The sequence below is a fragment of the Mesocricetus auratus genome, unplaced genomic scaffold, assembly GCF_017639785.1.
Source record: "Mesocricetus auratus isolate SY011 unplaced genomic scaffold, BCM_Maur_2.0 Super-Scaffold_100031, whole genome shotgun sequence".
Classification (NCBI taxonomy): domain Eukaryota; kingdom Metazoa; phylum Chordata; class Mammalia; order Rodentia; family Cricetidae; genus Mesocricetus; species Mesocricetus auratus.
The window spans coordinates 6,748,636-6,771,697 of NW_024429212.1; the positions used below are offsets into that span (position 1 = coordinate 6,748,636).

A 23,062-nucleotide genomic window follows, 5' to 3' on the forward strand; every position below is an offset into this window, starting at 1 on the left:
ACAGCTCTCAGAGGTTGCCTGAGAACCACCAAGTCTTTAATGACACCAAGACGCAACGTTTGCATTGGTTTGGGCGTCATTGCGGAGAGGAGACTGTGAGGTCAAAGGGCTCTCTCCTTTTGAAGACAGCTAGGATCTAGGATCTGGGGTGATTAGAGTGTGGGCTGCGGAAAGGGAGGAGAGTCTGCTGGGCATCTTATAAACAGGGCAGAGCCCTGCAAAACGTGTACCCTTTAACACCTAAATAACTCAGCGCAGGCTTACGTGGAGAAAAACAATTTTCTTTTATGAATGGATAACAATGAGTGTGTGCATTCCCTAAGGTGGCGTGGAGCTCGCCGGTGGCTCTATGCCTCTCTAATGAGCTCAGGAGCGTCTGTACCACGCTGGTCTCCTGGGCTTGGTCCTCTTCTCCTCCTAAAAGATGCTTTCTGTTGGAAAGAGGAGATTTTCCTGAGAAGCTGTGTGTGCCCGTCATTCCTGCTGCTCCACACCTCATGGCTCGTGGGCAAGGTTGAGAGCAAACAGCCCAAGCTTTCCAAGTGTGTGGTCAGTTAATTATAGGAAAGAATTGTTGGGCAGGCAGGGTTTCCACTTGCAGCATCAGATTTACACTCTTCTAGGAGTCACTATGAGGATCTCGGGGACATAGAGTGACCAGAGGGCCATCCATCCTCCCTGCCTGCCACTCAGCTATCCTTGGCTGGTAATGAGATTGAGCCCCCCCCCATAGGTTATGGCCCCTACACGGGAAGGAAGTACCTTCTTGACAGAAACCTGTGACTTTGAGGTCCTGTGCTACCCTTTAACAAGGATGATGTTTACGGAGCCGGAGAAAGGCCTGTAGGAGGCTTTGAGATTATGATGGAATGGGCTAGGGGAAACATCAAGTACCTCCAAAGCTGTTGCAAATTCCAAATGAGCCCCAGAGACACTGGTATAAGGGACAGGGCTCTACAAGCCCAGTGGACACTGACCAAGGCCTTGGCAGTCTGTGGGTTTGCGCAGTTGGTCAAAGTGCCTTTGGGTATCTACCTCATCGCCTTCTTCCGGTTATTAGCAGATGTGGCCTTGTCCCAGGCACAGGCAGATGGGTCCTGAGAGTTACCCTGGATCCAGGCTCTGCCTCATGCCTTGCGGCATCATTAAACTCCATCTTGACACCCAGGAGGGAGCTGAAGTCACACCACATTGAGTACCCAGAGCTACAACTTGGGGCTTGGACCCCTGGCCAAGATCTATGTTAGGTCCTCATTAGGATTCAAACCCAGGCTGAGCCCATTTCAGAGCCTATGCTCCTGCTGAGAAATCATTCCCACTATCAAGAATTCCTCTCAGTCCACATGAGAGGTGGGAAAGAGGCAGAGTCAGGCGGGTGAGGTAGGATGGGGCTCTGCCATGTGAGGGTGAGGGGTGGAAGAGCTCCCTCCCAAACGGAGGTCTCCTCCCAAGTGAGGAGAAGGCCCAGCAGATGTCCTGGACACGAATGGTGCAGGCCCTCATGCATGGTGCTTTGGATCACGGTGTGGGTGACAATCACTTTGAAGTCTGGGGAAGGGAGAATGACTTGACCTAGGATCCCTCAATTTGAACTGATGCGGTCAAATGCCCCTGCAAAACTCCCGCTCACCCAAGAGCTGCCAGGAAGAGCCTCAGGGGCAAGCGGCATGCTTCCTTCACCTCAACCCACAGGGGCCTGCAGATGGGGGCCACTTGCCTGTTAGTTCCAGGTTGCCTTCAGATCTTCCTATGTTTTGAAGGATTCTGTCCAGAACAGACACTTTCCCATATTTATCATTTCTTGAACTCTTCTTTTCTGTGAGAAAAATACACTGTGATCAAACTTTGAGAAAGCAGCACGGCCTGGTGCCTTTCTCTAACTTCGGGAATAACTCAGGCTGAGTAAGTATTCAGTTCACTAGTAGAGCCCAGCGTTAGCAAAGCCCTAGATTTGGTCTGTAGCAACATGAAAACAATTAAAAGAAAATCCAACCTCTAAGACCCTGAGAGAAAAATGAGAAGAACCACAGTGGTAAAAGAACTGAGTCTGTGATCAGCAATGGAACCCCTGGAAACAGGGTCTTTGCAGATATACGAGGATGGGGTGAAGGCTTAGAGGAAATGCTTGGTCCTACCCTAATGTGACCATGGAAAATCTGAACACAGGAACATATGGAGAATGTTGAGTGGAGACAGAGGAAACATCAAGTGACATGTGCAAAGACGGAACACGGAGAATGTCCAGGGGGACAACCAGCCCCACCCAGTCTTGCATCTCAGACTTCGGGCTCTTAGAATTTCTATGATTTAAACCACACGGTATGTGGTGATTTGTTAGGAATACCCAAGGACACAGGCATGATAGATCAGTCAGCCATGTTGCAGGTGACAAATCTAATATTTGATTAAAATGTGGAACACAGATCAATCTCCCAAGGGCCTGGTGGCCTCCAGTGTGGACAGGACTTCACATGGTCCCTAACATGGTTGGTGGCTCCAACTTCAGTGACATGACAGAGCCTGTCACCAAGGTGACTCTGAAAGATGGCTTCCCAGACCTCATGGATACCCTGGATCTCAGGGGTTCAAGAATTGGATGAGGGCACCCCCACTTTCTTTGGGTTCAGGTCACAGTAGAAATTCATGCTGTGACCACAGGCCATCAGTGCCTGCATTTTTTAAAAATGTGGAACAACTTATGTTTTATGAGCCGTTCCTGGGTAGAATCAGTTTGGAAGCTGGCAGGTGGAGCTGGGGGAAACCACCGCCCTGGGTCCCAGGGAGAGGATGGCTTGTCTCTGGCTGGGTTTCCTGAACTGAGTCCTTCTGTTCCTGTTTATACTGGAGTCGCCCTCGGTGACCACGGAGGAAAGTTTTCCCTCCTGTGTTCAGTCCACATGCTGGGATCTGCTGTCTTCTCCCGATAAGCTGTTTCCTGATTGTTCCAACAAGGCTGTGTGCACCTCACAGGCACACCGATGGCCCACGAACGACATACAGGTGTCCTGGAATAGGGTGGAGCTATGGGCAAAGGCATCGGGACCATTGGAACCATTGGGACCGTTGTCCCTCCTTCATGCCGGTGAGTTTAGGAGTCCTTCTTGGCTTGTCAGGTTCTTGCAGAGATGTCTCTGCCTGACGTTTAGCCAACTAGCTCCTGGAGCTCTGTATGCCCCTCAGTGTGAATGCTCATTCATTCATTCATTCAGTTTGTCAACTACACCCGTGCCGTGTCAGGGACTCAAGCAGCAGGGATGGGCTTCCAGCTCCCATAGGAGACCATTCCCACAATGGACACTCTCACCCCAGGGTAGCAGGCGGTGACAGGAAGCATGAACAGCATCACTCCTATACCCAGGAATCCAGGGGCCCTGCGTTCCCCCTGACAGCTCTCTTAATTTTTAGGAGCAAGCTAAATTAGGAGCTGCCTTACTGCTTCCATTTAGCTTTTTCTAAAAATTACAAGGAGTGACTCAGGCTGTGGGAGACAGGGGAGCCACAGTGATCGCCAGCACTGGGTCCAAGGAAGGCTCCAGATAGAACTGAAGGCTCTTTGGCCCTCTTCCATGAAGGAGGGTGTGGACTACAAGGTCAATTTCCTGCCAATTTTAACGCTACCTCCCACCTCTGGTGTCACTGGGGATGTGTCAGCCCTGTGGGCTTCTTCTGTCATTTCAGTCCTACGTGAAAAGCAGCCATCCCCTAGGCTACCCAAAGCACCCAACAGTCTGGCATTCCATCGCTTGTAGGCGCACCACCGAGCCTCTGGAGGAAAGCCATGGTTTTGGAAGTGGAAAGTCTTGTCTTAGGTCAGAGGGAAAGAACAGCAAGCCATCTGCCCCCAGTTTCTGCAGAAGTGGGGTCCCTGGATGCCAGTGGTACCCAGGTCCAAAGATGCTCACGTGGCACTGTGTGTAACCTGGTGATTCTCTTGACACTTGCAAGCACATCTAGATGGTTTATAAGCACTAATACATTATGAATGTTATGATAATACTTGGCTGTATTGATGAGGCAGTCAGGACAAGTTTGGTACAGAGAACATTTGGTTGTGGGGGGATGTAGTTTTGATCCCCAGTTGGTTGGATCCTTTAACATGGTGCCTGAGACCCAAGGATGAGGAAAACATTATTAATAAAACCGTGGCTGAGAACCAAGGGGCGATCTCGCCTAGCTACACTGCCATGGCTGTCACCAAGGCAACTTTGTGCTGGTGCTTTAATGGGGGATTGTTGTTAGGCGATGTTCTCATTCTCTTTGCTCATCATTGTCCGTCCTCGTGTCTATGCTGTCTTCGCTCATCCCTGCTCCTGCATCCCGCTTTCCCATCCCTCCTCCACCGCTGACAAAGCTTCTGGGTGATGGACCCTCTTCCTCAGGTCACACTTAGAGACCACACTTCAGCTGGACTGTCATTCTAAGTCAGCCACCACGCTTTCTTCACTGCTCTACCTTGATCTTTTATGTCTCCAGTTCCTTTCTCACGGGGATGAGCAATTTCCAACATTTTCATGCAATCGTTTAATGCTGTAACTTTTCATGCGAGCGCTGATTGCTCTCCCACAAATTTCAGCACGTGTTTTCATTTTTATTCAATTAAAAATATCCCCAAATTCCTCTTTTGACTCCTTTACACAGTGGGTCATTGAGAAGTGTGGTGTGTAAATTAGCAAATACTTAGACAATTTCATGTCTCTCTGCATCGTTGTTTATGTCTGTCGTGCCCAGAGAATGTTTTTGGTATGTTTTTAATTCTCCTAAATTGTTTGGTGATAGTTTCATGGCTGAAATGCCACATGTGCTGGTGACTGTCCCACATGCAGCTGTGACTAAAGCCAGAGAAAAAATTGAGGATTATCGATGTTTGGGTTTGTTACTCTGTATTTGTTGGATTTCGCCATTTCTCCTCCTCCTCCTCCTCACCTCCTTCCTCTTTGTCCTCCTCCTCTTTTTCCTAGTCATTTTCCTCTCCCCTCCCCCTCATCGTTTTTTCAATCATTCAATTTAATCTCCTCTGCTTACTTGCTATACACACCTTGAACCATTAGCGCTGGACTTGGCCTTCAAGGATACATCACTAACTCACTCCCATTTGCCTTATGCTCCTACAGAACAGAGTGTGTTGTAATCACAAACTCCAGTCCTGAGTTGTGCACCATCATCACGAGAGCAGTGGTCCTTGTTGTCCTGAGCAGGGGACAAACACGTGCCTGCAGAAAGCTCGTTTGTGAGTTTTCAGGGCTTTCTGAAGTTGCTCAATAGCTGGAAGAGCACCCCAGCTCTGAACATGCAAGTTAATCCTGTGATCACCAAATCCCGCTTCTGGGTTCTTCATGATCACGAACTGTAGAGAGTTTCCTCGGGTGTGATGCTCCTTGTACAATATGAGTGCCACGCACTGAGTATCCGTTCCAGCTGCCTGGACCATTTCCAGAGCTGTCTTCCTTGAGCCTTCAGCCACTGAGGTCTTTAAGCCCTGAGGTTTTCTCTCTAGCTCCAGCTCCTTGTCCATCATGGGGCAGCTTCCGTACGCTCCAGGCAGTGCTGGCAAAAGCCTCCTTTCCACATCACCCTTCCGCAGTTCTGATCCCCGTGCCCTATAACCCGTGGTGGTGTCTTTGCCAGTAGCTTCTGTCTACCGATGTGTTTCCTTTGGAGAATTGCATATTCAAGCCCTTCGCCAGTCTTGCTTTGGGCAGTTTGCTTATGCTATGCTTTTTTCTCTGAATGGTCTAGAAGGTACCCGTTAAGTTATGAATAAGGAAGAAGATTATTTAGTCTAGAGCAGCACTGGTCCCTGTGAGAGCAGCATGGTAAGTGGGATAGCAGACTGGAGAAGACAGAATTGTCTGAGTCCACTTATCTAGACACCCTCATAGACACACAGTGTAGAGCGATGGTTCCGAGGGATGGGGAACCAGGGAGTTATTATTTAGTGGATAAAGCTGAAAAGAACTATGGAGATAGTAGTGGTGCTGGGTGTGCGTTATAAAGTATGCATTCTACTGAACTGCACAGTTGAAATGATTGTGATGTCAAATTCCACTATATATGCATTTTTAATGAAGAAAAAAGCAAGAGAATTAAAATGTTGAAGAATGAACAAAAAAATGTAACAGGCAAACTAAAACAACCATAAAGTAGAGCAAACAAGCCTTCTGTCGGGGAAATTCGGTCCCTAAAGCTTTAAATGTGAAACAAGGTCTTTTTAGTACTGTAAGCTGATGTCATAATGAATATAAAACATCCATAAAAGTCTATGCGTCAAATGGCAGGTACCATCCTCAGGAAGTAAAGTCTACAGAAGTGCGTCCAGACTTCTGCAGAATTAAACTGTAACAGGGTAACAATGTAACACTCTCGATGGGACATTCAATGGGTAAAACAGGAGAGCAGAGAAGAAAATAGTGCGGCCACAAGTGGAAGTCACAGGCATGCGTTGAGCCCCTGAGGCATGGTGACGCGAGGGTATATCGGGGAATATTAAGCTACGCAAGGTGCACAGGGAAGGGATGTCATATGATATTTTATTAGGGAGAAGCCACTTACATGAGAAGACGAGAAACTAAGGTCAGTGCTCTACTGCTCCCCGAGACCCAACTGGAACCCAAAGAGAGAGCACACCTCCTTTCTCCCAGCTCTTTATCTCCTGTCCCTACTACATACCTGTGACCACGCCCAAATGGGTGTGGTCAGTGATACAGGTACCTAAGATCTCTCCCTACAAGGGAATAGAATCAACACCCCAAAATCCTGAACACTGGGGAAAGCAGCCAATGAGACAAACCACTTAGAAAAGCGGTTAAGTGTGCAAAATAAAAAGTGCAAAAAATAAATGAGCCACACAGTGTGGTGCACACTTTTAATCCTAGCACTCAGAAGGCAGAGGCAGGCAGATCTCTGTGAGTTTGAGGCCAGTCTGGTCTACAGATTGGACTCTAGGACAGCCAAGACTACACAGAGAATGAACCAAATGAATGAATGAATTAAATGTCCATGAGGCACTCGGAAGACCTTACAAACACAGGTGAAAAGTTAGAGACAATGGATAATTTTTCAAGGAAATTCAGATGGCCAAGAATAACACTTGATATAAACAAGAAGATAATCAACCAACCAAAAAGGGGCAAGAGATACGGACAAATTTTCACTAGAGAAAACTTTAAAATGCTGGCTAATGTCTGGAGATTCACTGATAGCCAGGGAAATGCACATTTGAAAAGGTAACAGTGAATTTAGTCTCATTTTTTATTGCAGTCCCAACAACAATAATTTGGGATTATTCTTTTTGACTTGTGGAATTCCTGTGAGAACAAAAAGGCGCATGGTGATGAAAGGTTTTGTAGGTTTATTATTATTATTATTATGAAATAAATGACCCACCCATAAGATATGTGTCAGTGTGTGGTGTCAGGGAGTAAAGCGTATCAAAGGCTGCCTACTGTGTTTTTAACACTTTAGGAATCTGAGATGGAGAGGCTATCAAGAAATAGGAAAGAAGACTGCAGTGCCCGCCCCCTGTATCTGTAACATGATTCAACTTTAATTTTAAATTAATTATTACATATTTTGATATTTTAAACATGTATATACACAGATAATTATTTGAAAAAAATGAAAAAGAGTAACACTTGAACTAAGAAATAAATCTATCTAAAGGTAATAAAGTCATCAGGGAGATACCTCAGAAGACAGTGCCAGAGTAAGCCAATTGAATGGGATTTTTTTAATGCTCTATAAATTTCCCCAGAGAGTCAAACACAAATTAAATAAGTAAATAGTAAACAATAAGGTTATAAAAAGGAGAAAAATCTTCATTCTTCACTATAAAACAGTGTTGTCCTGATACTACAACCTGATACGGAACTTAAGAGCCCACAAACTAATGTCATTTGTTCATCTAGACTCAGAAATACGGATAAATTATTGGCAAGACAAATTCAATACTATTCTAAGAACATGGACAAGTGTAGCTTATTCAAGGAATGCAAGGTTGGTATGATAAAAGCAAAATTATTAACAAGTGAAAGTCAGATACAGTGGTCAGTTTGGAAGACCCCCTCCTTTAAATAGAAACAAAGGAGATTGAATACTTAGCAATAAACTTAACATGCAAACCCAAAACCTATACAAGGAAAACCCAGAAGCATGCCCTTAATATATGAAATCAGACTAGAGAACTATAAAGACATCACTTGTTTTTGTAAAGAACGACAACATCGCAAAGGGTCAATTCTTTCCTAAGTGATTTCCTAAGAGGTCATACAATAATAAGAAACATACCAGCTGTCTTAAAAAAGGAAATTAGACTTAAAAATTGAAGAATAATCAGGGAAAAGGGGAGAGAGGAGTGTACCTCAGAAACAGGAATACACCATAATGAAACCCTATGGCACCAACATACTAGTGTGCTATACAAGACAGAAAAAAGCAGCCCACACGCGGGCTTGGTGTATTTTGAGTGTGGATCTGCAAATTACGGGGACAAGATGGTCTTTGAGTAAGTCATGCTCTAACACATATGTAGCCATATGGAAAGAGAGATGAAATTAAGAGCATGTTACTCAGAGGTAGATTCCAAAGCAGTCAGGGACCACATGGGACCAATGAAGTGACAGACAGCAAAGGAAGCAGCACCTTCTCTTTAGTGCTGGCTCTGGCGAACGCTATATTAAAAATGACAAGAGATTATCTATTATGAGTACACAAAAATGGTAGGTTTTCTGCATGAAAAAATATGAACACCGTCAACAGTAAACTGACCAGGGCTGCGGAGATGGCTGGGCAGTTAGGAGCCATCAATCACTGCTCCTGCAGAGGACCCAGGTTCAGCTCCTAGCACATACATCTTGGCACACATCACAGTTCCAGTGAACACATGCCCTCTTCCAGACTCCAGGGGCTCCCACACACATGTGGCATACACTCATGCAGGCAAAACACACACATACATGGATAAAGCAAATCTTAAAAATAAAGTCAACTGACAAATTTGAAAAAAAAATCATTTACAAGGAGTATCACAGACTGGGTTTGTTTACACATTTGTCATTGTTTAAAAAAAAAGTCACACTTCAAAACTGAAGAGGGAAAAAACCCTCAATAAATTAACAAAAATGAGACAATAATATGGACAGATTTACAAAAACAATAGGTGAGTGGCCTTTAAATATGAGACAAAAAAAAGTCATTCCTGACTAGAGAATTGTAAATGAAAGCAACCTTGAAACGGCACCCCCACCCTGAGTTATGTTCTTACCGTTAAAAGAGTAGTGTGGCTCAAGCTTGGTCTGAGAACTGTGCTCATGGATGTTCTCGGCGGTACTTCTGTCTTTAATGAAGAACATGAGAAAAAACATGACACACCGGTAGACACTGGGGAGCACTCGCTTTTAAATCTTGGTTGAAATGCTACCACTGCTTCTGAGTTTGCTCTGAAAATGGGTTAAGAAGCCACTATGTGAAGAGTACATTCCCTCCTCCCTCTTTTGACTCCTCCATCCCTGGCTAAGGGTTGGTCCCTCAGATACATTTCCAACATATGAAAATCCCGAAGCTTCAGACTGTTCACCATAACCATATCTGTTTGCAAATACTGAGACTGAAAGTGCCCTCCCTACAGAGGCCAGGGGTTGTGTGATCTGTGGGGAAAAAGGCGGAGGGACAGAAATGACAGAATGGGGACCAAGACGCATGTGTGCGTCACCAGGCCTCCAGGCTTGGCTTGCTGAGCAACGCCACCCTACCTGGCCTTGGTCTTTTAGGGCGAGTTATCAAGCAAAAGGGAGCTAGGCAGGGTCAGGGAGGCACCAGATAAGCCCCAGGCATCTTGGGGGTTAGCAATGAACATGGGAATGACTCCCAAGGCCAATTAAGGAAGATGAGGTCAGTACAGAAAGAAACGACTGGAGTATCAGCTATCGTTGGTACCCAGCATAGTGACTGTGAGTAAACAGGGAAACCAAGAAGAAGCTGCTGTTGCTTAGGTCATAACCCTAATTACTGAATGATACTAAGTAAACGAAGAATTACTGTTCGGCAAACACTGTGCCAAACCATCAGGCAATTTGTACAAACCTGTGAGTGGGACCAGCTCGGGAATGTTAAAGAGTCATTTTTACGTAGAATCCTGCTTGTGTTTATACCATGAAACTACTGCTTAGATCCAGATCCACGCCAACACCAGAGGCTGGTCCTGGGAGAGGCCTAAGTGCAGGATCCAGGGCTCAAGCGGAGATGGAGAGTGGGCCCAGGGGTGTGTGCTGATGACCTCCTCTGCCTCATGCCAGAAGCCACCATGCTTTGGAGCCTCGGTCTGATTCTGTGTGTGTTACACTTCACAGTGCTACAGCTAAGTCCTCCACGCTGCACACCTCACAGTGCTACAGCTAAGTCCTCTACGCTGCACACCTCACAGTGCTACAGCTAAGTCCTCCACGCTGCGCAGACTCCTTTCCTAACCTTAATCTAATCTAAGCTTTGTGGCAAAAAAAAAAAAAACATTCTTTCGCCCCTGAGCATCAAACTCCCAGAGCCACTGTGCTCTGCCTCTGTTAGAGGAAGGCTTTTCCTGACTCCCAGGACCATGGAGTCTTGCTATCTCCTTCTGCCACAGAGGGGAGCTGACTTAGCTGGAAGCCTGCAGAGAGGCCTCTTCCACTCCTCACTTCCGCACACCTGGGAGAAGACATCCCTGCTGGTTGTTGAGGGCTGAGTCCAGGGCACGGCTGAGGAGGTGGGGGACCCTCAGCCTCACAGGACAGGGCTACTTAACTTAGGTGGAGCAGCCATCAAAGCACATCTGATGCTGGCTCCCGGTAGTCTCCCAGCTCAGCAGGGGAGACGGGCTAGATCATACTTACCATTGTCACTCTTCTCCTTGTTCGTAGATGAGACTTCTAAATTCTCCAACAATTCATGGTAATTCTCAGAGCCATCTTCTTGGTAGTTTTCATCAATACCAGAATCTTGGATGAAGAAGATGGAAACAGGGAAGGGTTTACTTGTTACAGTCTCGATATTGGGGGGAGTGGTAATCCCTGTTTTACAATGCTGGGCTAGACCAATGCACAATGTTCAAGTCCTAGTTGAAAATGTGTGTTGGGAAATTAATATTTAAATAATCAGGTGTCGTCTAACTACTTTGAGCCCAGTGGTTTGTGTCTAGGTACATGTGAAGTGAGCAAACCCTTAAAATCTAGTCACATCTTAACATAAAAAAAATCCTCCCAGGATGCACTGAGCCCTCCTGCCTCTGAGAGCATTTCCCACAGAGCCTTGGACTTCTTAGCCCAGACCTCTCCTTGCCATTGTCCATCACGCCATCTGTTTGCACAGTTATGCAGTGTGGGGCTGTGCTTAGCAAAGCTACTTAGTCTCTGTTGCACATCTTGGTTTTGGGCATGTCCTATGCTGACCTTGGTTTTACCTCAGTCACATGACATAGCAGAAGGACTGTGCTTCCCAGGGAGCTGTAGGGGAGTGTCATGAGATGGCGTGTGTTAAACTGTAATGACCACGCTCATCCGTAAGCCTGTGTTCCTGCAGTGACTGAACACCGTTTACATGCTAGCCCCTGTGTGACTCAGAGATCCCTTCAGGGTGAAGCAAGCCACCCTGCCTCAGAGGAGACTCCCTCCCTGGTCTCATGCTTCTCTCATGGATCCATAGCTGGTTCAAGCAAATGCTCGAATATAGTCACGTAGTCAACACCCCAGGGCTCTAGCAATGCGTGCCGTTTTGAAGGTGAAAGGGCTGTACTTGCTTTTGTCCTTGGTTTGTATTGTTGTTGCTGTCGGCATTTTTGTTGATGCAGTTTCAGACGTTGCCGTTGTGTTTGGCTCCAAAATCTCTTGGGCTAGAATTTCATCTTGAGAAAGTATATAAGAATATGTTAGAGCCGGGAAGCCAGGGTGCATATCTTCTGCAGAATTTGCACTTCAGGTAGCCTGTCAGTATTGTAGGTAGAAAACGGGAACCCAAGGAACTGGTGGACCCCCTCGAGAACCTCATCTTAGATGGGTTGGTCATTGCCTCCCTGAGTAATTTCAAACAAGTAGGCATCATCTGGATATTTCCTAAGCCTTGTCCCCATATGTTGAATGGCCCCAAATCCTGTTAGTTAGCTTTGCTGTCTGAATGGCCCCAAATCCTGTTTAGTTAGCTTTGCTGTCTGAATGGCCTCACACCCATGTTCTAGTTAGCTTTGCTGTCTCTGTGACCCACTACCCAAGGTGCAACTCAAGGGAGGAAGGAGTAACTTTGCTACCAACTTCAGAGGTTTTGGGTCCATGATGGCGTGCATAAAGCTGCTCACATCATGGCAGCCAGGAAGCAGACTAAAGACCACCAGGAAGGAACTTGGGAAAGAGGCATCCCTTAAATCCCTCCAACTCATCTCTCACCTTCCACAGCAGAATTCCCTCACAGCCCGACAATCGATTCAAATCTGGCATCTCCTAGCAGATTAAACCCGTCACAGCCTCAGTGATCTAACCGTCTCTGGAAATGCCCCCTCACACAACACACAAGGGTGTGCTTCAACAGTCTTCCAGGAGCCCCCTGTAGGAAGCAGCCCTCCAAACAAAACACCTCATGAAGCTGCCGTCTTCATGGGGCCTGCTTGCGAGGAGCCATTGCTTGGGCTTGTTGGCTGTTGACATTTCCTCCTGGAAAGAGGGGGTGGGGAGAGTCCCTGGGCTCTCACCTAAGTATCAGCCGCCCCTCCCATCATGGGCATGCAATTCTGCTCTCATTGCACGTGGAGTCCTGGGGAGGGGCTAAAGGACACAGACAGGGAAAGTACACTGAAGGACGCTGCATCTGGACAGCAGACGCCACCATCCGTGCTGGGTGAAGATTTGCAGTGCTGCTCTAGAGTCACCAGGGGGTGCTGGTGGGAACCCCTCACCCATGCTCCGTAAGCAAACCCACTCAGCTCATTTGCTCCTCAGGGAGAACTTCGGTAGAATAAAGCATTGGTTTGTATTGGAACCGTATGAGTAAGGGTTAGACATTGCCTACCGAGGAAGAGATACTCATAACAGCCTCAATCCAGTCAATCTGGTAGTTAAGATTACCAACAAAAATATCCAAACACCCAAACACAACTCCTTCAAATCATCGTGTTACACCGTTGACCTGCAAAAGCTCATATCTATCCTCATGAGCCCCTGTAATATTTGCAATTTCAACATTTCTGAAGTCCAAGCACAGAGACTCTCCAGAGACTGAAGGCAAGTCTCATCTGTAAGTCTCCACAAAAGGGGAGGCGTTGTTTCCAAATGCAGTGTCACAGAGTACGCGTTCCCTTTCCCAAAGGGGAAAAACGGAACGTAGCAGAACAGCAAAGAAAGAGTGCACCAAAGCAAGATCAAAATATACCAGGAAACACGCTGAGTTCAGTAGATCCCTGTCTGGCATCAGGGCGAGTGGTGTCATGCGAGCTCTTGGGTGGTCCTGTCCCTGTGGCTTGACAGTTTGCAGTCTGCATGGCTCCTTTCTTGTCTATATCCATTGCCTGTGGATGTCACCTTCTCTACTACAGTTTAAATTTTATTATCTCAGGCTTTTCCCCTCTTACAGGGAATTTGGCCCTGCTACATATTCCCCTATCTTCTCCGGCTTTCTTCTGAAATCTGGTCGGAAGCTTCCGTGAAACTGTAGCTCTTATATTCTGTATGTCTACAAAGCCAGTCTCAAGTAGATGAAGTCAATGTAAGCAATAACAGGGCCCACTTGGACCCTAACTACATCAGTGTCTTAGGGCTGGGTGACTGAACACTGTAAAAGAATAGTGGAAAACAACTTCCCAGGCAGCCCCATGGTGAACAGTGTTGCCCTAGGGGCAATTATGTTCTCAAAAGAAAAAAACCAATTCTTCCTCAGCCTGAAAACTTTTCAAGTCTTTCTGCTCTGCTCTTTCTCCAGGTTCTCACGGCAAACCTGTCTAAAAACATCCAGTAGCAGACACACCATAGCCTAAAAGTGAGACTAAGTTACAATTTCCTCTGCTGGGTTAATTAGTTAGCTTTAACTCAGTTTCCCATAAAGCTGCAAGACATGTACAAAAGAGAGACAAGTTCTTGGTGAGAATGTGAGAGACTTCAGTACAATTCCCAATAGAGTCTTCATTTCTATATGAAACTTTGTAATTCTGGTGTCTTAGTTAGGGCTTCTAACTTTGCTGTGATGAAACGCTGTGATCAAAAGTAGCTTGGTGAGGAGAGGGTTTATTTCATTTCCACTTCCACACTGTGCTCCATCACTGAAGGGAGTCAGGACAGGAACTCAAGCAGGGCGGGAACTGGAGGCAGGAGCTGATGCAGAGGCCATGGTGCTGCTTACTGGCTTGCTCAGCCTGCTTTCTTATAAAACCCAGCACCACCAGCCCAGGGGTAGCATCACCCATAGTGGGCTGGCCCTCCCCCATCAATCACTATTTAAGAAAATGCTCTACAGGACTGTGCATACCCTGATCTTATGGAGGCATTTTCTTCATTGAGATTCCCTCCTCTCAGATGACTTTAGCTTGCGTCAAGTTGACATAAAACTAGCCATTACACCCGACCTGCACTGTCCACATTCCCATTGCATTTCTGGCATTCTGAGCTCCCAGCGGAATCACCCTGTCTTGGCAGCAGAATGCTTTTCAGGACCAGGGACAGCGCCAGGGAGCCACCCGGAGTCCATGGGTGACCTGTGTATCCCAGAGTCAGGAACCTGGTCCAGACAGACTGCAGTTAAATTTAGTGTCCTTGCCATATTCTTTGGAATATGGATACTAGAAAGTGTAGTGCATTACCTGCACCCACACTCTGTCTCTGAGGGCCAGTGTTGGTCACATCAATGGTACTCACACCGAAGGGTAAATTTGACTCTGATGTTGGCACTACAACTGCAGACTAGGAGAACCTGACTCAGGCCTCAAAGCAAATCATTTCTCCCAGTGTCTGCAACTGGTTACGGGTTATTTGGGAAAGGTCCCATTCTCTTAGCACATCCCAGGTTCTGTGTGGGGAATCCTTACCAAACACTTCTGGCATGTCTTCAGTTGTTGAATTGAGTGAGTCTTCAGTAACCGGACCTGGGAGTAGATAGGGAGAGGATAAAAATCTATAGTTTTACAGTGTTCATTGGTTTTCACCTCCCTCTCTGTGAATAGGAAGTTGTGAGGGATGGTCCCAGCCTGCTCTAGAGGAAGGAGCCTGTGGAGGGTGCTCTCTTTTCCCATGTGTGCTGAGGGAAGCCCTCCAGGACTTGAGTTTCTCATACGGAAGATGGGAAAGGTATTACCCATGGGACTGCTGTGTGGGTGGAACCCATGATCTCCCCAGGTGTCCTGAGTAGAACCTGCCCTCCTGGTCACTGGAGTCACCCTTGTGGATGGTAAGACAGTGTCCACACTCAGGGACAACTCAGCTCTATCTCAGGGGCAAAGAAGGAAGAGGGTCACATGCTTTGTTTTGTAGGAAGCAGCGCTTTGCCTCCTGCATGGCTGGTGATGCCATCTGAGTGGTCACCAGGCCAGGAAACTCCAGCCTGGGATCCCATAGCAGCCCAGAGCCCAGCTTGGCACACAGAAGAAGCACTTGCCCAGCCTCTGACTAAGGCTTTTCCATGTCGCCAGCCAAACACTGTGACAAGAAAACACCTCCTAAGTGTTTTTATCCTAGCCCCTGGGTGACCGTCACACTCACTGGTGCTACCTGAGTTTCTCTCAGGAGGAGGGGAGGGCCAGAGGCTGGTCACCTCATTCCTCCTGTGTGAGGAGAGCCCTCCTGGGTGGTCTGTCTGCTGGTAAGAAGTGGAGTCTCTGATGAGTGAGCTGAAGCGATCTGGATGGCAGTTGTCTCCGGGGCTGTCATATCTGTGACATCTGCTCCATGATGGACAGGAAGAGCTATGCTGGGCTCATAAGGTCTAGCTATATCTGGACACTGTGGGACTTCTGAGGACCAGTTTCTCTTCTGCAGCATCTGGCACACGCTTCCTCCTTCTGACACGACCTTTGTTTATCTCAGGGGCTGTGGTGTCTCTTCATCTGGTACATCGCTTAGTTTGAGCTCAGGGTTGGCCTCTTCTTCCAACTCCCAGGTCCTGGGACCCCCAAAGATGGCAAGTAGGGCCACCATACCTTCCCTTTCTGAGGCACAGAGCTCTGTCTGGGATAACTAAAGTTGCAGCTAAACCAATGACAAAGCTGTTCTCAAAGGCTTTAATGATGGACAATCTGCATCCCAATGTGCTCATCTGCAAGGCTCAGAACAATGGAAAATATGTAAGGAGGTCTGTGATGGTGATGACAATTGCTTCCCTGTGTGCTGACCTTGGTAAATGAAGCAAATACAGTATAGTTCTCTTTGCATGAGACATTAATGGAACATTACGAATGGGTACAGCTGCGCAGCGCCAGCACTTTGTTAAAAATATTCTTTTCATCTTGCGTCTGTCCCGTAATCACAATGGAAGCATTGTGCAAGTCAGCCGTGCGCACATGCGTGGTGTGTATGCTGGTGTTGTCCACGCCTGTTAACGCGCCTTGTCAGATGTAGCTGCTCTACCGTGCTTTTCCTGTTGTCGCCTCCTCCTGAAAGTCGCAGCTTCCAGACAGCACACACCCACAAGGTCAGAACACTCTGAAGTCTTCTCAGTGCCCGAGTCAGCACTTTTTGGCCCCAGGAAGTTCACTGTTGCTTTCGGGGTCCACTAAGGTTAATTGAGTGAACCTGAGCGAGTCCTTCTCCATTACGAGGGTCCTTCCTCTCAGTGGCCAGCACCTCCCTGCGAGGGACCCACACACTATAGCTTGCACAGCTCCTCTCCTTCCAAGCAGTGGGAATTCCACAGGACGGGATTAGTCTACCTGTGTTTCTCTTAGAGCAATGTGACGACTGCCCTTTCGTCGGCCCCTCAACTGAAGAAGACCTTGAGTGCCACATGGGGCTGTGACCAGGTCTCAAGCTGGGAGGGACTTGGGATTCACCCAGAGTTCACCCAGGTGTTATGCTGGCAAAAAACTTCAGGAGTCATCCAGATTAGAACTGGGTCTCAAGCCAGAGGAGACGTTGGATGTCATCAAGGCTTTGACCAGGACTCTGGAGGTCATAGTGGCCAGGCACAGCAGCAGCAGCAGCAGCAGCAGCAGTTCCTCAACAAATGCCTGCTGAGGATTCTCTGGGACAAGCAAGGGCTGGGTTTGGCAGCCACAAACAGGCATGGACACGTGGCGACTGCAGAGGCATCAGTAAGGGTGTGAGTGATATGTTCACTTTCCCAGCCCCAGCACCCCACAGCACTTTCCTAGTAAGCACCTCAGAACTTCAGTAAAAGTAGGGATGCCGGCGTATTTCATGCCATTGTTGGACCATGGAAACCACCTGCCCTTGTATAAGTAGTGAACCAGGCTAGACTGTCCTGTCCAGACCAGTGCTGGCTGTGACTGTTAGCACTCAGGCCAGCACAACATGTTGTACTGAGGAGAGTCCCATAAGCCCTGTGGGCTGGGGTGGGGGGTGTCAGAGATGACTTGCTCACCCTGGGAGATGGAGCTGGGGACCTTAGTTGGGCTCATTTTGTGAGCCTTGGTCCTTGACTATCTCTGAGGAAGGCTGATGGAGAGGAAGGATGTGACTTGAGTGTGCCTAGAAGTGTTTCGGAACAAAAGTCACATGGGTCCCGGCTTGGGACTTGGCTTCAACTGACCTAAAGGGCATTCTGAATCAGTGGATATACTTCAGTGTGGATTGCCTATGTTGAGGCAGGATAGAAAGTCAGAGAAAAGACAGAGAAAGACAGAGGACATGAGAAAAGGAATGAGTTCCTTGACCCTGGGTTTTGTTTAAGAATTACAAAAATCGACTGACCCTGCAAAGAACAATACTCCTTTATCCAGGAGAGAATGAAACCCTGTGGAGACAGCTTAAAGCTGAAATGTCTGTGATTTTTGAGCTCAGCCTTGTTGTTCTCCCCAGAAACCACTTTTCTGAATAAGTCTCACAAACGAAATAATCCATGATTATTGTCAAAATCTACGCCTAGATGTCCTAATGGACTATTGGTAGAAATTCCTGTATAGACCTACAAGTGTATCCCAGAGCACCTTGAGATCTCATGTATTAACGTAAAATCCCATAGAGAAAAACAAAGACAGCCTTTGGATGGTGTAACTGTCCATAGTCATGTATATATAGCACTGGGTCCTCTGGAAGAACAGTCAGTGCTCTTAACCGCTGAGCCATCTCTCCAGTCCTTGGTTAAGACACTGCTCGATTCTGCCTTTAGAAGCCTGTACTTCATCCTGAGTGTGTACTCCATTTCGGAAGCATCTCTCTCAACACTCATTGAGTTCTGTGAACAACTGGACCTCCCCAGCCTGGGCTCTGGGTGTTGGGAGACAGAAAGAAGCTACCTAGAGACAATTTTAACCTAGTGCTGCCACCATTAGTACGGTTTTATAGATCTTATAAATAATGGAAACTATTGAGACATTTGTTGTGAAGGACGAATTTGCATTAACATTCTTGCCTTCTTCTTTCATACACGTAGAGAAGACTAAATGTATTTGGCTCCGTTAATAAGCTTGCTGCCTTTGCCACATTAAACATGATGGGTGGTGGCCTGGGGAGATGGGTTAGTTCACAAAGTGCTTGCCTTGCAAGTGTGAGGCATGACTTCAGATCCTCGTAGAAGCTTGGTGGCATGCACTTACAACCCCAGCAGTGGACTGAGGGAGGGCAGAGACAGGATGACTCCTCCAAGCCCGAGAGCCAGTTTCACCTACATGGCAAATATAGCATGAATAATAAAAACCCAGAGACAGATATTGGGGTTCACGCTGAAGATCAGAAAAGCAAAGTTGCCAGCCGCTGAGCTCTCACCTCTATTCAGGCTGGGACAATCCTATCTTCAGTGTGGCTGGAGACTGAATACTGTACGATACCCTGAGTTCCCACCTTACATGCCTTTCTAGTGCTGGGATTAAAGGCATGCACGCCCCCCCAGCCTCTGTGGCTAACTAGTGTGGCTGCTGGGATTAAAGGTGTATACCACTACTGCCTGGCCTCTATGGCTGTGGCTAGCTTTGCATTCTGATCTTTAGGCTGGTTTTATTAGATCATAAACAATATATCACTACAGACAAAGTTCCAGGCTAATGAGAGATCTTGTCTGACGCTGACCTCTGACCTCCACTTGACTGTACACCCATGTGCGTACATGCGTGCATGCCTATACAAATGCACACACCCACACCCACTAAAATGATACAATCATGGCTCTAAGCTTTGAAAGATGGAAACTCGGCAAACTTGCCACCAATTATGGTGACTGATAAGTCACCGTTTCTAAGTTTTCTCCATTCAAGTTACTACTTGTGTGTGTAATTAAAACTCCTGTGACTCGTGGGAAAGAGAGACCGACTTGGCAAGAAGTGAAAGTGGTCGTCTGTGTTTGATAAGGGAAGCCACAAGAAGTAAAGGTGGATCTTTGTTAAAAAAGAAGAAAGTCATCGTGTCATAAATAGTTTTAAAGTTATTTAATAAAGAAGAAAAAAAAGGAACAAAAAGCCTAAACGGGCAGGGTAAGGTGTGAAGGGTCTATGAGAAAAAGAAGAGAAATCCAATCTCGCGTGGCCGTGCTGGGTAAATGGACGGCCATTGTCAGGTTTTGAAATGAGCTCCGGTATGAGGCGTGCGGCCATGCGGAACGGTCTCTGCTGCTCTCTCTGCTGAAAGGGCAGACTCCTTGGACTATTGGTCTCCTCTTCATAAGCGACTGTAAGTGTTTTCTTTGCCTGTTGGGTAACCTCCCTTGTAGACAAAGGCTCCGTTCTTACCAAAATAATTTCCTGTGCTTCGTGTTGTCCTTTCAAACTTTTTATTACTTAAGAAAGTGGAACCCTCTCAATATTGAGAGAGTGAAGGTTGGTTTTCCCCTCCCCTTTAATCACTATCTCCCTCCTCTATTTCCCTTGAAAATCGTTGTCATTTTGGTTTGCTGGGAAGCTAAGTACTGTTTCATAGTAGCCCGTGATCTCAGTCAACTCCTCAACACGTTTGACAGTTTTTGACACCTCTGAGTTAAATTCTAAATGCAGTCTTTCTGACCTCAAGCTAACTTTGAAATTTCCCAGAGGCCCCTGGAAAGTCTCCGGGGATTTGTTCTGTCATCGTGTGAAAGACAGATCTTAAGCTAATTAACTTACTTGTGATGTGAAATCATAGGGGAAAGCTTTGTGGAGTAAGCAGCGTTGAAGCCTTTGTATCACACCTTGGTGAAGGTATGTCAGGTGCCAGAAGCCGAGATCCCCAGAGATTTGCCTTGTCTTTACTAGACATCATAGGTCCCCAGACAGTGTGATCGGTCATCATTATTGCACTTACTGACATAAGACCCTGTAGGCCTCGAGAGTGACCACCTCTCCCTGATGATCTCGGAATGGTGGGCTCGTGGCAGGTTTTAGAGCCTGGGCTCTTTGCAGACAATTCCTGTTTTTTTCTCGGATGCTTTTCTGAAAGCAGGTGTAGTCGGCTAGAGTCCAAGCTTGTCGGCAAGGAATTGCAGGACGCTCAGACCAAGAGAGTAGACTTAGACTGCCGGTGGCTCCAACATTGCCTGCTAGGCTCCTGAAACCTCCCTGGATGCAGGAAGGAGCAGATGCGTCTCTGAAGCGTACAGACTGTGGCCTGGTGGAGCAGGGCCAAGGGGCTATGGTTTCAGAGCCTTCGCCTGAAGCTCTGCACATTCAAAGGCAGTTGTCCACTAACTCGGAGCAGCTCCGAAATTATCCTTGTTTTGATTTTTGTTTTTGGAAGTAGTGTCTCTTCATAGCCCTCTGTCCTGGGGCTCACTGTGTAGACCAGACTGGTCTCGAACTCACAGAGATCCACCTGCCTCTGCCTCCTGAGTGCTGAGATTAAGGATGTGCGCCACCACACGCAGTCTGAAATTGTACTTTTTCAAGTGTATATTTTTTAGTTATTTTACTTATTTGTATGTGGGTGATTGTGTGAATTGTGTGTGTGTGCACGCATGTGTGTGCCTATGTAAATCAGAAGAGGGTTTTGGATCCTCTGGAGCTACACTTACGGGTGATTGTGAGCCACTCAACATGGGTGCTGGGAAGCAAAGTCTACTCCTCCGTAAGAGCAGCAAGCACCCTTAACTCCTCAGCCGTCTGTCCTGCCCTTCTTAATTACACTTTCACAAAAAACAATTCTCTCCATTTGATCCCTCCAAAATCTCTATCAACAATTATTTTATAACCATGTAAGTATTTGCATGACTTCAATAAGATGATTATTATTTCCTTTAGGAAAGTAGCTTGTTTATTTTATTTTGCAAGTAGGCATGTCTATGAACCACTTGCATGCTTGGTATCATCGGAGGCTATAAGAGGGTCTCAGATCCCCTGAGAGTGGAGTTGCAGACAGTTGTGAGCTGCCATGTGGGTGCTGGGAATTGAACCAGGATCCTTGGAAGAGCAGCCAGTGTTCTTAACTCCTCAGCCATCTCTCCAACCCCATGATGTTCTTGGGCCAGGATAGTTCAACTGGCAAAGTGTTTGCTGTGGAAACATGAGGATCTGAGTTCAGATCCCCAGGACCCACATAGAAATCAGGGTGGGGTGGCGCGTGCCTGTAATCCCAGAGCTGGGGAGGTAGAGTACCCTTAGGTCAGCCAGCAAGGAATCCTAGCAACTTCCGTCCATCACTCTGCCTAGTCCTAGGCTGTGGCTCGTCTTGTTCTTCCTGGGACATGGACCTCACGTGTGAACCTTCACTGTGCTATCCACCCTGACTAACGTAGTCCTAGTTGGCCTCAAACTCACAGAGATCTACCTGCCTCTGCCCCTGCCTCCCAGTGCTGGGACTAAAGGCATATACAACCACATCTCACCACCATTAACAAATACCAGGAATACTGTATCTTTCACTGGTATTGGGTGCAAGAAAAGATCTTGTTAACTTAGTGTGACAAGGACATGATGGGCATGTTAAAAATAGGTTTTGCCCACTTCATAGACAGTCATAAGATATTGGGACAGTGCTAATTGTTCCCCCAAAAGAAGGACATGTGTGTGTGTGTGTGTGTGTGTGTGTGCACGCATACACATGCACATTTGGTATGTACAGGTATGAATGTATGTGTACATGTGTATGTGTGTGTCTATACATGTATGTGTGTGGTTCATGTATACACATATGTGTATAAAAGCTAGCTGGGGAACGAGAAGTTATTAAAACTGAGGATGGACGCATGGAAGATTGTGATATTATTCCTCTATCTTGGGATAAGTTAGGACAGTTCCATCAGGCTAATAAACGACACATGAGTATAATGTATTTAGCTGTTCCATGACAGTCCTGTCGGAAGGCATTCCCAGACGGAAAACCTTCCGATTCCCTCCGTCCCTCAAGCCCCAGTGAAGGAAGAGGAAGAGGCTGCTCCCACGGCATCCGGGCCGAGGTTTCCGTCCGCTCACCTCCATTGACCCTACCTGAAGTTGCGTTGATTGGCTGTAGCTGAGTCCCTCTCCAGCAGCACAGCAGGAAGACAGACACGAAGGTCTCCACTCCCCTATTCGCTGCCATGGTCCCTCGAGTCACCGGAGGAGGCCCTTCCCTGGAAGGTCTTCTGCTTCCCCAGCCTCGGTCTCCTGGATATGCAGAATGTCCAGGACCTGTGACATCACCTCCAGGAATTCTTTCCCCATTGCAGTGTATGCCCTATGTCACAGACTTGTGACAGCATGGTTAGGAAGTGAACTAGGGTTCTGCCCCGTGTGGGCTTCATCTCCCTGTATGGTGCTATTGGCCCATTCACAACCCTAAACACTCCTTGTGGGCCCTCCCTGTGCGTTTTCATAACCTTGTTTCTCACTGTGGCCTCCCAGGAGCCGACCCATGGCCCAGCACAGCTCATAGAACCGAGGGGCAGGGAACTGACCTGGTTACATGAGGCCAACAGTGCCTTCCAGATCCAGTGGGGACCCTAGGGCACTGGCCACCAGTAACCCTCCGCTCTTTGTTGTTGGTATAGGGAGTTGGTGGTGTGTGAGGCT

The 23,062-nt window shown here is 47.2% G+C and overlaps 1 protein-coding gene across 1 annotated transcript; it reads right to left on the minus strand.

The window, feature by feature from the left end:
- Positions 1–265: 265 nt before the first annotated feature.
- On the minus strand, positions 266–23,043 carry Spaca7 (sperm acrosome associated 7). The gene is made up of 8 exons (XM_040733591.1): positions 22,948–23,043; positions 22,499–22,657; positions 15,029–15,085; positions 11,765–11,869; positions 10,863–10,967; positions 9,260–9,331; positions 1,718–1,816; positions 266–431 (listed from the first exon to the last, which is right to left on the minus strand). Exons 2-8 carry the CDS (start codon positions 22,590–22,592, stop codon positions 418–420), a joined length of 546 nt encoding a protein of 181 aa, XP_040589525.1. The 5' UTR covers positions 22,593–22,657; positions 22,948–23,043; the 3' UTR covers positions 266–417.
- Positions 23,044–23,062: the final 19 nt, after the last annotated feature.

Coding starts and splice junctions, on each gene's coding strand:
- Spaca7 (XM_040733591.1), bottom strand. CDS start 22,592: ATGGCAGCGAATAGGGGAGTGGAGACCTTCGTGTCTGTCTTCCTGCTG. Junction 11,870..15,028: donor AGACATGCCAGAAGTGTTTG/GTAAGGATTCCC, acceptor TACTTTCTCAAG/ATGAAATTCTAGCCCAAGAG. Junction 1,817..9,259: donor GCCACACTACTCTTTTAACG/GTAAGAACATAA, acceptor TTTTTCTCACAG/AAAAGAAGAGTTCAAGAAAT.